The sequence below is a fragment of the Myodes glareolus genome, chromosome 15, assembly GCF_982192425.1.
Source record: "Myodes glareolus chromosome 15, mMyoGla1.1, whole genome shotgun sequence".
Classification (NCBI taxonomy): Eukaryota; Metazoa; Chordata; class Mammalia; order Rodentia; family Cricetidae; genus Myodes; species Myodes glareolus.
The window spans coordinates 44,517,039-44,531,511 of NC_142040.1; the positions used below are offsets into that span (position 1 = coordinate 44,517,039).

At 37.1% G+C, this 14,473-nt stretch overlaps 1 protein-coding gene across 1 annotated transcript in view; it reads left to right on the plus strand.

The window, feature by feature from the left end:
- Positions 1–14,473, plus strand: part of Hcn1 (hyperpolarization activated cyclic nucleotide gated potassium channel 1) — a 374,094-nt gene that overhangs the window by 309,614 nt on the left and 50,007 nt on the right. Inside the window, exon 6 of the mRNA XM_048443061.3 lies at positions 7,816–8,056. Within this exon, the coding sequence (XP_048299018.2) occupies positions 7,816–8,056 (241 nt within the window). The remainder of the gene's footprint in view (positions 1–7,815; positions 8,057–14,473) is intronic.

Sequence of the window (14,473 nt, forward strand, 5' to 3'; positions counted from 1 at the left end):
CAGGCAGGAGTACATACTCAAGGGGAAGAGAAAAGTCTCAGAGAGATTTGGGATAGATCCTTAATGGGCATGTTGCAAAGAACTGAACATTTGCTGCTTTTGAAAAATAACCAGGTTCAGTTCCCAGTACCCATTTGGCAGCTCAAAGTCTGTAATTACAATTCCAGCAATTCTGACATTCTTCTCTGGTTTCTGTGGGCATGGTGCATGCATGGCACACATGCACGTATGCAGAAGAAATATTCATACACACAGATATTTTTAACTAAAGAAGGGGTGAATTATTCACGACGTAAGGTGGTGAAAGATCAGAGAATCCAGGAATGAATTTGACTTTGCCGAGAATGTGGTTCTGTTTGCACTTTTCTACCCTTGTGTGGAAACTTAGAACATGGTATAACAGATACATAGTTTTAACAGGAAAATCTACAAAGCTCATGATATGGAGATGCCAGTATAGAAGGAAGTTAAGGAAGGTAGCAATATGAGCTACCCAATTCAGTCTGTGTTTGTTTCAGTTGGAGCCACCATAAAGCTCATTACTGTCGCCATGTGCCTCTCTAATCTACCTCACTTCTACTTCTTGTTTGTCTTGCAGATTGTTTCACTGGAAGTTCAAATGTCTAGAAATGCATCGTGTCGTTTTTCTTTTAAAATACTCTTATACAGGGCATTAACTACTTTATAATGCTGTCCAATGCCCAGTGGAAATGTAATATGAATAATAAGTCACTTTAAATTTCCAAGTGGTTATATCAACAATGTAAAGAGATGTGAATTCTTTTATATTGTACCTATTTAAAATGAGATCTCCGAATGCAGTCTATATTAGAACATCATTAAAGTGAGAGTTTGTGTTTCTTTTTTTTATAAAAGTTTATTAATTTATAAAAGTTTCCATTTCTGCCCCTCTACCCAACATCCTCCCACTCCCCCCACTCCCTCTCCTCCTCCCTCTCTATCCCTAAGAGCAGTCAGGGTTTCCTGCCCTGTGGGAAGTTCAAGTTCCTCCCCCCTCCCTCCAGGTCCAGGAAGGTGAGCATCCAACAGACTGATTCCCAAAAAACCCAGTATATGCAGAGGAAACAAGTCCCAGTGTCATTGTCAAGGGCTTTTCAGAAAGACCCCGTGCCAGCCACATTCAGAGAATCCGGCCACATTCAGAGAACCTGGTTGGATCACGTGCTCGTTCAGTCCCAGTCCAACTGGCCTTGGTGAACTCTCATTAGATCAGTCCCCTTGTATCAGTGGGTGAACGCACTCCTCATGGTCCTGCCTTTCTTGTTCATGTTCTCCCTCCTTCTGCTCCTCATTGAGACCTTGGGGACTCAGTCCAGTGATCCACTGTGGTTCTCTGTCTCAATCTCCATCCATCAACGGGTGAAGGCTCCCTCTGGTCTTGCCTTCTTTGCTCCCGTTCTCTTTCCTTCTGCTTCTCGTTTGGACCAAGAGAGTTAAGTCCAGTGTTCCAATGTGGGTCTCCGTCTCCATCTCTATCCATCGCCAGATGAAGGTTCTATGGTGATATGCAAAATATTCATCAGCATGGTTATGGGCCAAGGCCGGTTCAGGCACCCTCTCCTTTGTCCAGAGAATAATCTGGGGATCTCTCCTTGGACCTGGGATCCCCTTTATAATCAAGTCTCTTGTAAACCCTAAAATTACTCCCTTAGTTGAGATATATACTTCCCTGATCCCATATCCATCCTTCCTCCCTCCCACCATCCCAATCCCCCGAGATTTCCCCATTCCTCCCCTACTGCCTTCTCTCTAACCCTCTCCCCTTCCAATAATTTCCCCCCCCCATACACCCGAGGTTTCCTGGCACTCTTGTCTACTTCCAATCTCCAGGAGGATAACTACATGATTTTCTTCAGGTTCACCTTCTTATTTAGCTTCTCTAGGATCACGAATAATAGGCTCAAAACCTTTAATTATGGTTAGAATCCACTTATGAGTGAATACATACCATATTCCTCTTTTTGGGTCTGGCTTACCTCACTCAGTAAAGCATTTTCTATTTCCATCCATTTGCATGCAAAATTCAAGATGTCATTGTCTTTTACCGCTGAGTAAAACTCTAATGTGTATATGTTCCACACCTTTATTAACCATTCTTCTATTGAGGGGCACCTAGGTTGTTTCCAGGTTCTGGCTATTACAAATAGTGCTGCTATGAACATAGTTGAACAAATGCTTTTGTGGTATGATAGGGCATCTCTTGGGTATATTCCCAAGAGTGGAATTGCTGGATCTTGAGGGAGGTTGACTCAAAGTTTCCTGAGGAACCGCCACACTGATTTCCACAGTGGCTGCACAAGTTTGCATTCCCACCAACAATGGATGAGAGTTCCCCTCACCTCACATCCTCTCCAGCATAGGCTATCATTGGTGTTTTTGACTTTAGCTAATCTGACCGGTGTAAAATGGTATCTCATATTTGTTTTGATTTCCATTTCCCTGATCGCAAAGGATGTTGAGCATGACCTTAAGTGTCTTTTGACCATTCGAAGTTCTTCTGTTGAGAATTCTCTGTTCAGATAGCACCCCATTTTTTAATTGGGTTAATTAGAGTTTTAGTGTCTAGTTTCTTGAGTTCTTTGTATATTTTGGAGATCAGACCTTTGTCTGATGAGGGGTTTGTGAAGATCTTCTCCCAGTCCTAAGGTAGCCTTTTTGTCTTACTGACAGTGTCCTTTGCTTTACAGAAGATTCTCAGTTTCATGAGGTCCCATTTATTCATTGATTCTCTTATTGTCTGTGCTACTGGGGTTCTACCTAGGAAGTGGTCTCCTGTGCCTATATCTTGTAGACCGCTTCCCACTTTCTCTTCTATCTGGTTCAAAGTGGTCAGATTAATGTTGAGGTCTTTAATCCATTTGGACTTGAGTTTTGTGCATGGTAATAGATATGGATCTACTTTCATTCTTCTACAGGTTGACATCCAGTTATGCCATCACCATTTGTTAAAGATGCTTTCCTACTTCCATTGCACACCTTTAGCTCCCTTGTCGAAAATCAAGTGTTCATAGGTTTGTGGGTTAATATCTGGGTCTTCTATTCGATTCCATAGGTCGATTACTCTGTTCTTATGCCAGTACCAAGCTGTTTTCAATACTGTAGCTGTGTAATAGGGTTTGAAGTATTTCTTAATGTCTACAGTACACAATCTGGATCAGAGTTTTGTTTTTATAACACATCTTGATTTGGACACCAGATTTTCCTCAGAAACAACCAATATGTAGATTTCATATACTTCACAACTGAGTGTGGTTTCCTGGCCAAGATTTTCCAGACAGGTTTTTCTAAACAATTAACTGACAAATTTTAAACTTTAAACTTAAATTGATTAGAATTCAGTAATCTATCAGTCACACTAGCCACACTAAGTTGTTGAATAGCTCCATTTATCTGGTGACCCCCATGGTAGGAAACAATGTCCAAGAATGACAATATACTTCTCTAAAACCTGGCTTCATTTCCTGAATTTTAAGTGATTTTTGTTAAATCACCTCTTTGAGACCTATTCGGCTCATCTCTATGATTCTGTTAATGATGTAACTGTTCATTGGGTTTTTAATTATAGTTAAATGAGAAAACCGTAGCATTTAAAAAGCATGATGTGTCATCATCACTCAGATAATAGAGCACACTTGATAAGCTGTAAACCGGTGGTTCTTACATCTTTCTAGTTTCTACATTCTCTCTTTGGAAACTACTAACAGCTACCATCTAGTCCGACTTATCGTTTCTGTTGCTGTGATGAACTACCATAACGAAAGGGCAAACTGGGGAGAAAAGGGGTTATTTGTCTTACACTTCCATATCACAGTTACTAAAGAAAGTCAGGACAGGACCTCAAACAAGGCTGGAACCTGGATGGAGGAACTGATGCAGAAGTCATGGAGCGATGCCCTTTACATGGCTTACTCAGTCTGGTCTCTTTAAAAACCCAGGACCACCAGGTCAGGGGTGCCCATACCCACAAATGGCTGGACAATACTCCATTGATCACTAATTTAGAAAATGCCCTCTAAGCTTGTCTGATTTCAGTCCAACCTTAAGGAGGCATTTTCCCAGTTGAGGCTCTCTCCTTTTGGGTGACTATAGCTTGTGTCAAGGTGACATAAGAGTAGCAAGGACATGCAGTCTGCTTGTTCTGTATTTACGCTCAGCAGTGCAGTCCCCTGTAGTCTATTCCTCACAATCTAGACTTGTTTTATTTACTTTTCACTATTTAACTAAAATCTAATCACATCATCTCTCCCCTCCCTCTTAATTGTTCTATCCCTAGCATATTGTTTCTCCCTACCAAGTACATGGTAGCCTCTTCTTTATCCAGTGTTCTTCCATATACATGTAAATGAATCAACATATTGTAACCTGCTAAGTCTTCTCAGAATTGCTTGCATATAGAAGTTTCTAGCGCTGCATTTATTTAGTACTTACAATTTGTAGATATCCAGTAAGGAATGCCCAGTACTTCACACAAGAGTATACCACTGGATCTTTTTTTTTTCTGGAAATCTTTTAATTAATTAATTTATTTGTTTGTTTGTTTATAAAAGTTTCCACTTCCTCCCCTCCTCCCCATACCCTCCTATTCTCCCCACTCCCTCTCCTCCTCTCTCTCCAGCCCTAACAGCAGTCAGGGTTTCCTACCCTGTGGGAAGTTCAAGTTCCTCCTCTCTCCCACCAGTTCTGGTAGTCCTGTGTTCTTGCCCATCAAAATCTTTCTGAATGACTTAGTAATGTTTCATGACATTTGCTTTCTTCTGCTCTGAACTGCTATGCCAGTTTTGTGCTGAAAAACAGAAAATACTTCCTGCTTACCCAACACATTAAGGATCATATAGGACAGAATTAATTTAAGACACAAAATAAATGTTTTTCTTAGTTTTCCAAAGGTATTGATTCAATATATTAGAGCAGCTATTGACCAAGGCAAACTTTGATTCTCATGTATAAAATACAAGTAAGTTTTTGGTGAAATTATTATTAAATGTAACTATGAATTTAAAAAATACTTCAGTAATAAATGAATCATTATGACAAAGGTAACCTGAGGACAGAAAGTTCCAGAGGATTATATTATGTAATTGTCATAGTAGGAAGCATGGCAGCAGACAGAAGAGCATGGTGGTTGATGGTAGATGAGACTTTACATGTGAAGCTGCAGGGCGATTGGTAAAGAAAAGTCCCCAGACTATCTTGATATAAAATATATAGCTTTAATAAATAGAAGTAAGACTTACAATAGTTTATACCAGAATCCAACAGATCCGTCCGGACACAGGAGCCAGGCGAAAAGAGAGCTAGTGGAGCGCATTTGCAAGGTTTATAGGCAGGCTTTTGCCTGAGGGCGGCTCGCCCCGAAAACAGAATATGATTGGCTGAACTCCCCTATCATACATGTAGAGACAATATCCACTAGGAAGAGAGAGAGAGAGAGAGGAAAGAGAGGGAAGAGAGCAAGCTAACTGGGAATGGCATGAGTTTTTGAAATTTCAAAAACCTCTCCTAGTAACACACTTACTTCAATACCCAGACCTTCTAATCCTTCCCAAACAGTTCTACCAACTAGAGACTAAGATTTCAAATATCTAAGCCTATGGGACCATTCTCATTTAAACCGTCACATTCAAGAAAAACCTTTATTCTCAAAAATTAAATTATCCACCTTTAAAAAATGTTCCTAAATATGTGCATTTGTTCTTTTGAGTACAACTAGACCAGGCACTTGAATGAGAAAAAGAAATGAGACAAATATGGTAGTATTCATTAATAGAACGTACTAGATGATAAAGTTTCACTTACTATAAATTGACCAACTGTTCTTTTCAATACTGAGAAACATTAAGATGTAATAATTAAGTCTCTAGGTCTGCATGCTTGTCAATGTCTCTCTAAGTTCCTAGAAGGAAGCTATTGTGTCTTCTGCACAGTATAAAAATACTGAACATGTTTGAGATAGGAATTTAGCGATGCTACAACAACCTTATTTGTTAAGAGCACTCTGTGATTCATTTGTGTAATTATGGTAATTATATTTATAGCTACCATGGTGAAAACATTTTAGAGCTATGCTGTCCAGAATAATAATAAGCATCATAGAACTCAACAGAATTGGATGCCTCACCAACTATAGCTTTCTACAATGATTGTTATTGATACAGAATTTAAATGTTCTCTTATCAGTTGGGATTACCTTAAATTGAATTGAGTTTTTAATTTATGCATAGAACATACAAATTATAGATGTTCGTGCACTGTTTAATGCACGTATATATTGTGAACTCTTTAAATCAAAGCAAACATATCTAGTTTCTTAAAGAATTTCCTTTTTTATGGCACAAACATTCAAATACTTTCTAGCTTTCAAAAATGTTCAGCATATTGTTATTGTTGTTGTTTCTGCTGTTGTTGTCTGATGCAGTCTCACACTAGAATTTCTTCATGATAGCTAACCATAACTTAGTATCGTGGGCTCAACCTCTTGTTATCTCTCCTCTTTTCTCTCTCAGCTCCCATGGAATCAACTGTTTCAGATTTCACATCTAAAGAAACTCATGTGGCATGTTTCTTTCTGTGCTTAGTTTATTTTTAACATATTGGTCTCCGATAACATTGATTGTCAAAGAAATTCACCCTCTTTTTTGGCAGATTCATGTCCTGTTGCATGTAGTTCTAAAATTTTCTTTATTCAGCACCTAGAAATTTTTAACCTATGCTAAGACAGTATCAAGCAATTTTGTGAAATAATATCAAGAACTTCTGTTTTGGCCTTAGCACTAACATTTTTCCAGATAGAGCTTTCAAATGTTCTAATTTTGTTAATATTCCCATTTTATAGTGTTTCCACCTCCTATGGAAAGTGGCTTCAGTTTCTAGGCTTCTTAAAGAACATTAAAAATTCAATACAGCACTTTTATTCATATTCTTTGATGAAAGGTACCTTGATGCTAGGTTCTTTTATGAAGGAGCTAGAAGACATGTCATAATGGTAACATTTGCATTACCATTGCCTCTCCCAAAGTTTATAGTAAAACATTTTCCTATATTGTTTAGTCTAGAGAGACATAAATATTTTTAATCTGATTTAAAAATCTTCAAAATGGAGCCAAACATATAGAGCTTCTTTCTGACTGTCTAGACAGCAAACAAGGAGACAGGATAAAGAGAGATGCTGTCCTTCCAACTCGGGTTTCAGTGGGTGATTCAGGAGAGTTTGTTCTTGCCAAGCAGAAATCAGATTCCATCCATGATCATCCACTGACTACCTTTGGTAACACCTGCTCTCTATTTCTTTTTTACTCTCATCTGAATAATATTTAAAAAAAATAAATGCAAACTGGCTACCTCTATCTTCCTCTTTTATAATTTCTGCTGGTGGGTACCAGGCAGGTTGTTCAGGGTCATAAATTACAGGACAAGCAGCACTGTACCTAGTAGATATGGGGCTTGGTGTTTTTTCTTTAAAAAAAAAAATAAAAGAAAAATTAAAATTCTACCTGTAAGTTGTAATTTCAAACACAAGATAAGTAAGGAAAATAAAGTTGGTATTTTTATTATTTAATTAATATATTAGTGAAGATTTATTGTATTTCTATGCAAACAGAAGTACTAGAATGGAAATTTAATACAGATTAAAACAAAATTTATTACATTGGTGACATATGTGGATTACAATTTAAATATAGTTTTACAAATGTAGATTAGCCTTTATTCTGTATGTACATGTTTTTAAAAGTCAATGTATACTTCTCTCCTAGAAATGACTCAATTTCCCCTTCCTTTGTGCTCACTCACCTTTAGGAAATAGTCAACTTCAACTGTCGTAAACTGGTGGCTACAATGCCTCTTTTTGCTAATGCGGATCCCAATTTTGTGACGGCCATGTTGAGCAAGCTGAGATTTGAGGTGTTCCAGCCTGGAGACTACATCATTCGAGAAGGAGCTGTGGGGAAGAAAATGTACTTCATTCAGCATGGTGTTGCTGGTGTTATCACCAAGTCCAGTAAAGAAATGAAGTTGACAGATGGCTCTTACTTCGGAGGTTAGTAAACATAGCTGTGAAAGCTAAACCATACGTCTCTGAAGTGTCTGTCCTGAGGCTTTCAGAGGTGCCACGTGTTTGTTGATTTGGGATTTGAGCTTGTATTTGAATTCTTGCAAAAGTATTTGGAGTGTATCAATATTTTAGGGTCACAAGTTCCATACAGTTGTATGTGTAGCAATACATACACTAATGAGAGCAGACTTTATCTGGAACCAGGTAATAGTGGATAAAAATAACCAGAGTGCATTTCTTTTTCTCACCCAACAGTCCCCAGAGTACTAGATGACTCTTTCCAAAGTAGTTACAGAGGCCTCCTGTATTGCCATAACAAGATTTTGAAGTTTTGTTTTTTGATGTTGATTTTTTTGTTTGAATATACACAGGAACTTTCTTCCTTGACTTTTTAATGGGTGTTGCAAGAAAAGAAGCAAAGCTGGAAGTTTGTCTTTAAATTTATTGCTCAAAGTTGTCACCTTCACTATAGTTAACATATAATTGACAAAATCCAAGCTATTACGCCTAGCGCCAAGGAAGGAAGAGAAATTCATGCTGTGGTTGGGCAGTAACTTATAATGCTGAAAATCCTGGGTATTTGGTTTGTTTCCAAAATGGTTATTGTAAAATGCATGCTTGTGTTTGTAAACATACACAAAATGTCCCTGTTAGGAGAGCAAAATGATTCGGTCCGCTCATTTCCAGAACTTATATTTAAACTAAATATAAGTTATATATTTAAATTAATATATATTTATTTTATATTTATATTTACTATTTCATCTTTAAATTAAAGCTCTAATTTCAATTTTAAATTGAAATTATGATAGAAATTGAGATGTTTTGGTATTCAACACTCATAAAATGACTTGCACATAATCTCATGCCAATCTTGTTTTCTTCATGAAGAGAAAATTTGTACTGCACTTTCAATTGACATACATGCAAATTCCTTTTTACTCTCTTGTTTAACTGACTGGCATTACAAATACTACGTTGAATTAAAGCAGTATGAGGAACAATCTTATCATGATACTCATTTGGGAAGGAATAATCTACATCTTTATCATTAAACATAATACTAGGTGAAGAGTGTTTTGAATTTATTTTCAGCTTTCTTGATTATATTGAGCGTAGTCTCTATAACTATTTCAAGTAATAAATGAAATCATGATCCTGTCCATTTTGTCTGTATTTTTAGAAAGATATTTTTATTTATTTTACTATTATTTTATTTTTTTGAAATAAAATAAAACACAATTTCTTTTCATTCCTGAACTTGTTTTTGTAGTTGATTATAATTAGATATTGGATTTTGATCCGTTTTCACAAAGTAAGTTTTAAACTATTAAATTTGTAAGGAGCTGGATAGTATTTGCTTAAATTTTTGTGATTAATTACACCAGAAATATTGCTCTTTTCTTTTTCTTTCCTCTTAATGTATTTTCTGAGCTTTGAATTAGCTTAATTCACACTTCAAAGATGAATTTATAAGTTTCTCTCTCTGCCCTGTTTTCCAAAGAGTTATTATTCCTGCTTCCTTAAATATATTGTAGCGTTCCCTAATGAAAACACTGGAAGCTAGGATTCATTTTTGCAAGGTTATTACATACCTTTTCAATTTCTTTACAGCAAAGATGCAATTCTGATTCAGCTTACTTATTTCTCACTGTGTAAATTTGGTTAGTCTGACTCATCTACAACAGTGTTCGGAGTTCTCATCAGTACATTGTCCAAATAGATGAGCAAGGGACAGATGCTCGATGTGTGCTGGGCAAATTTATAGGCACCAGGGACACCGAAACAAGAAAAAGGGATCAAGTATCCTATAATTCTCTAACTTTTAACTTATGATTGTTTAAAGAAACTTCAAAATTGCTAAAATTGCAAAACTGTTTTATTGGGTGATGAAGGGAAATGCTTTGGGAAAATAAAAGCAGGGACTATAAGAAATGCCCTGACCTCCTTCAGCCATGTAAGACATAGAATGTGGACGTGTGGAGTGAATGGAAGTTCTGGACTTCTTAGTGCGTAATGATGGTAAACAAAGGAACAGGGTCTAAGTTAGCTGCTCTCATTGCTCAACTTAGGCTGAGGGTGAGGTAGTGAATGCTTGCCTGTAGGAAATAAGGAACTATGGGAGTAACCATCTGGCTGATAGCGAAAAAGAGTTCTAAGACTCCTTGATTCCTCTTTGGAGATAAATTATGGAATCTTAATTTGTTTTTACAAGTGAGGAAATTGAAAGCCTTCCAGAAAAACATCCGAGTTTCTGCTTTTTATAGACTTTCTTCCCATCTTCCAAGAAGTTTCCTGAGTCTTGGTTGAACCGATTGTGTTGTTGATGTATTTAGGGATGGGAACCACATGGTCAGTTGTTCTTTGTGTTTTGACCAGTTGTGGATTGCTATAATAATTTCCATCTGTTGGGGGAAAAAAGCCCTTCTTTGATGAGGATTGATTGATCTACTTACCTGTGGGCATGAGAAGCATTACAATGCAGCTAGATTCCAATGGTTTATGAAAGTGGTTACTCCTCTAGATTCTATGGCCTCATGAATCATGGGTAGTTAGCTCCATTTCCAATACTTACTAGGCATAATTCTTTCTGAATGAATATCCCTTAATTCCAATTAAACAGTTATTGGTTACTGCCGAGGTATAAATGCTACCTTGGGGAATATCTCACCATGCTGGTCATCATTATGTTCCATATAGGACAGGCAAGCTACACTTGTGAAATATTAACAATGTAGTAGCCTAAATGACCTAAACATTGATAATTGACAAACAAATGTAGATGGAAGAAATCACATGAGGACCCATCCCTAGATAAAGAGCTATAAAAAATAATAGTTACAGGGGGAAAGAGAATTAGGCTTACTTTGGGATAAGCTCTCTAATGTTATCCAATACAAATTATCCAATCCAAAGAGCATATACATACATACATACATACATGCATACAAGCAATAATAAATAAATTCAAAAGGTTGCATATATATATATATATATATGTATATATGTATATAGCAATAATAATAAAAGAGAAAAATAATAAAGAAATAGAGATAATACATGAAGGTGGAAGGATGGCTTGGAGGCAGAAGAAGGGGAACAGTGTGTTGGAGGAGCAGGATATGGCAATAGGAGATTGACAACAATCGTAGTATATAATAAATATTTATAAACTTTCATAATGAAAATTATAACTCTGTACAATAAGCAAAGGCTAATGAAAATGGAAATATGAATCAATAAATAACACATAATGGAATTGAGGCTCATATCAGTAAAACTGGCTGTATACCTGGAACAAGGCAAATCTCAGCTAAGCATTCAAATTTCAGATTTCTGTGTGTTCTTTCCATAGTACCTCTCCTACAGAGGGGCATTATTGTCTCCTAGGTCTAGGATATTAACACGGAACATTTGCACTGGTTTCACTTTCTCTTCAAAGCTATCCATTATCCTTTATGTCTGCATTCGCAAAGATCTTTTGAAATCTCTTCTTATGTGCTAGCCAATCTCCATTAAAGTAATCATACTGTTAAAATACTGGCCCCAGAAGAAGTAAAACTATTATGTACCTCGTTAAAATTTTAAATGATATATCTCTGCACCAAATTTTCACGATTTTAAAGAAAAGTTGCTGCGCTCCTAGAATAATCAAACTCCAGACCAGAGGACATCTAGAGTTTCACTGCCAGCCTGGGATTCATCTGATCTTATGTCATGAAAAAAAATATATACACTCATGAAGAAAATATTTCCCTTATAGATTCCTCAACTCTACTGCATAGTGTCCAACACTATGATAGAATTAGAGGATACAGTATGACTTGGATATACATCTTTAGAAATTTTATGTTCAGAATGCATTCAATTCACCTATGTTTTAAAACTTAGAGGAATAGGATGGAGAAAAACCAGAGGATCAGTAACCCCTGCCTTGAGGCCCTGTCTTAGGTTATCAGAGGACTGAATTCTCTGCACTTTATTCCATCTTTACGCCATTGCATGTATTAAAAAGTAGGCACTGGTTTTGGAGGAGTGAAGAACCTGTTGATGGCGAATTCACAATTTTATTTCTTCAAATTTCTCCTCATGTATACCAAGTAGAAAAAAAAAAAGCCTTCCCTCCCCCTTTTTTAAGCCTTACCTCCAAGCTAGGTGAAGTCATTGTCTCAAGACTGGTAAGACAGCTCTGAAACCTTTTTTTGAAGGCCCTGACCTATTTAGAAATAAACCAGGGCTTCTTTTTTTTTTTTTGTGGGTTCTTGGTCGTATTAGTAAAGGACTTAGAAAAATAAAAAATACTCAAAGACTGTTTTGTTCTTAGAGAATGAGAAAAAGAAAGAACAGGGTACACAAACTACAAATCCTGGCAGCTGGTAGGAGAAAGGGATGGGGAAGAGAAGGGAAAGCAAGGCCTTTTGGTAGAACTCAAGAAAATAGACATCTTTAACCCTGCAGGCCAAGAAGCAGCTGTGCAGTGGAATAAGGGAATGAGACTGAGGGGGTGAGAATGGCTGGAGAGTGAGGGAAAGAGACAACTCATAAAGAAAGAAAAGACACTCCCAGAGAAGGAGCAGAACTGTCGCTGTCTAGAAACATGAGGAGGAAGCTCACAAAGGACAGGGTCATAAAGGGTGTGACCCTCTCTAAGACATTTATGTAACATCCACTGCTCCTGCTTTTGTATGCCATAGGTTTTTCTCAAACATTCTGTGTTCATTACAGGAAGCCAAGATGAGGAATGAGTCCCAGGTTTCCTCTGAAAACTTGTTAGGAAGGACATAATTATTCCTCCCACATCCTTAGATTGCCTTTAGGTGAATCTGCTTTCCTCGGGGCTGATCTCCTAACCTTATGATTGACAAGCAAAATTGGATTAACATTTATAAGAGAGACAGTACTATGCAATGTGTTAATCTTTAGAGCAGATTGGAATATCATATTTCCACCAGGTCTGAAATTCCATTCTTTTGACTGCAAGGTAGTACCTTTCCTTTAATGGAACTCAACAAAACTCTTATATGCCCAATTATTCAAACCATTTTAAATTTTAGAGAGAGGCAGATGTGAAGCTTCTCTTCTAGTGTCCCCAGGAAAATGGCAGATAGGGTATGAGAGGAGCATCTCAACAGCTTCCCGGGCCTATTAATGCCTCTAGCTACAAGAATTGAAACATGAAAATCCTTTAGGAAATGGGTTTTTAGTCATTCTGGCTACATCCTGAAAAGTAAAGGAATGATACCTAGAGTCCCATGTCCTGTAAATGAACCCATCCTGTCTGGACTCTGGCAAAGCAGAACAATACATAGGAGCAAGGATGTTTGTGGCTTCTGGCCAAGATTAAGAATCGAGTTGTTGGTCTTAAAAGTCTTTAAAGTTTCTTGACCAGTGTCTGCCTGACGTTCATCAGGTAGATAAAAAAAATGTTAACCATCAATTAGATCCTAATTCCACAGCTCTATTGTTCATAAAGTCTTTTATAAACGAATCAATGAATAGAAAGAAACAAATGAAAATACATGATACCCTGATGAAAATCAGGATGAACTTCATGACATTTTATTTTGAAGTAGTAGTTCTAGATTGAAATGGGAGAAGAGGAAGAGGAGAAGAAAGCTTTAGAAGTCCACGTAAACACTGAGGTTTCTGTATTCATGAAGTTGCTCATACGGCACTCTATTTGGAGCTTCTTAAAGTAGCAATCAAAGCCAAATTTTAATCCCATTAAAAAGTCACCATAAGGCAATGATAATTGCTAAAAGTGTAATTCTTACTCATTTCTATTTGTGTGGCACATCTTTCTGGAGCTCCTCAATTTTAATATTCATCAATAGCTGCAGCGGGGGATGCTTTTGGCCTGAAGTGAGTGGGTCTATTCCAAACTGAAACAAGCCTAGCAGGTATAGCTCACTTTAGAACGGACCATTTCCTTGAATATTTAAAATATATTTTTCTGTTTCTTTGGAAAACACAAAGTGATGTTTTTGTTTTCAGCACTCTTTGTTATTTATATTTTGTTTGTGTTATTTAAATGCTAAGTTCTGTAATAATATGCTAACAGTATGCCATTGAAGAAATTTCTGTTGAAGAAGAACAGATGGAAGATGTTCTTCACCCAAAGGTAGTGTGCAAAGCTCAGGAAGTAGAAGCAAGCATGGCTTTCAGGGAAGCACACTGGAGGGAAAACTGGGAAGAATATGTACCGCTGTAAGAAATAGTCTAAGAGAAGTGCACCTTTTGGAATGAATTTTTAATGATTTCTCTGTAGACTAAACCTGAATTTAACATCTGAGAGTAATCAATAAAATCTTATGTATATCCAAATTTCAAGTCCCTGAGCCTTGACTCTGTCACCTGATTTCTATGAGAAGCTCAGGATTCTTACCCTAAGCCTTTTATTGC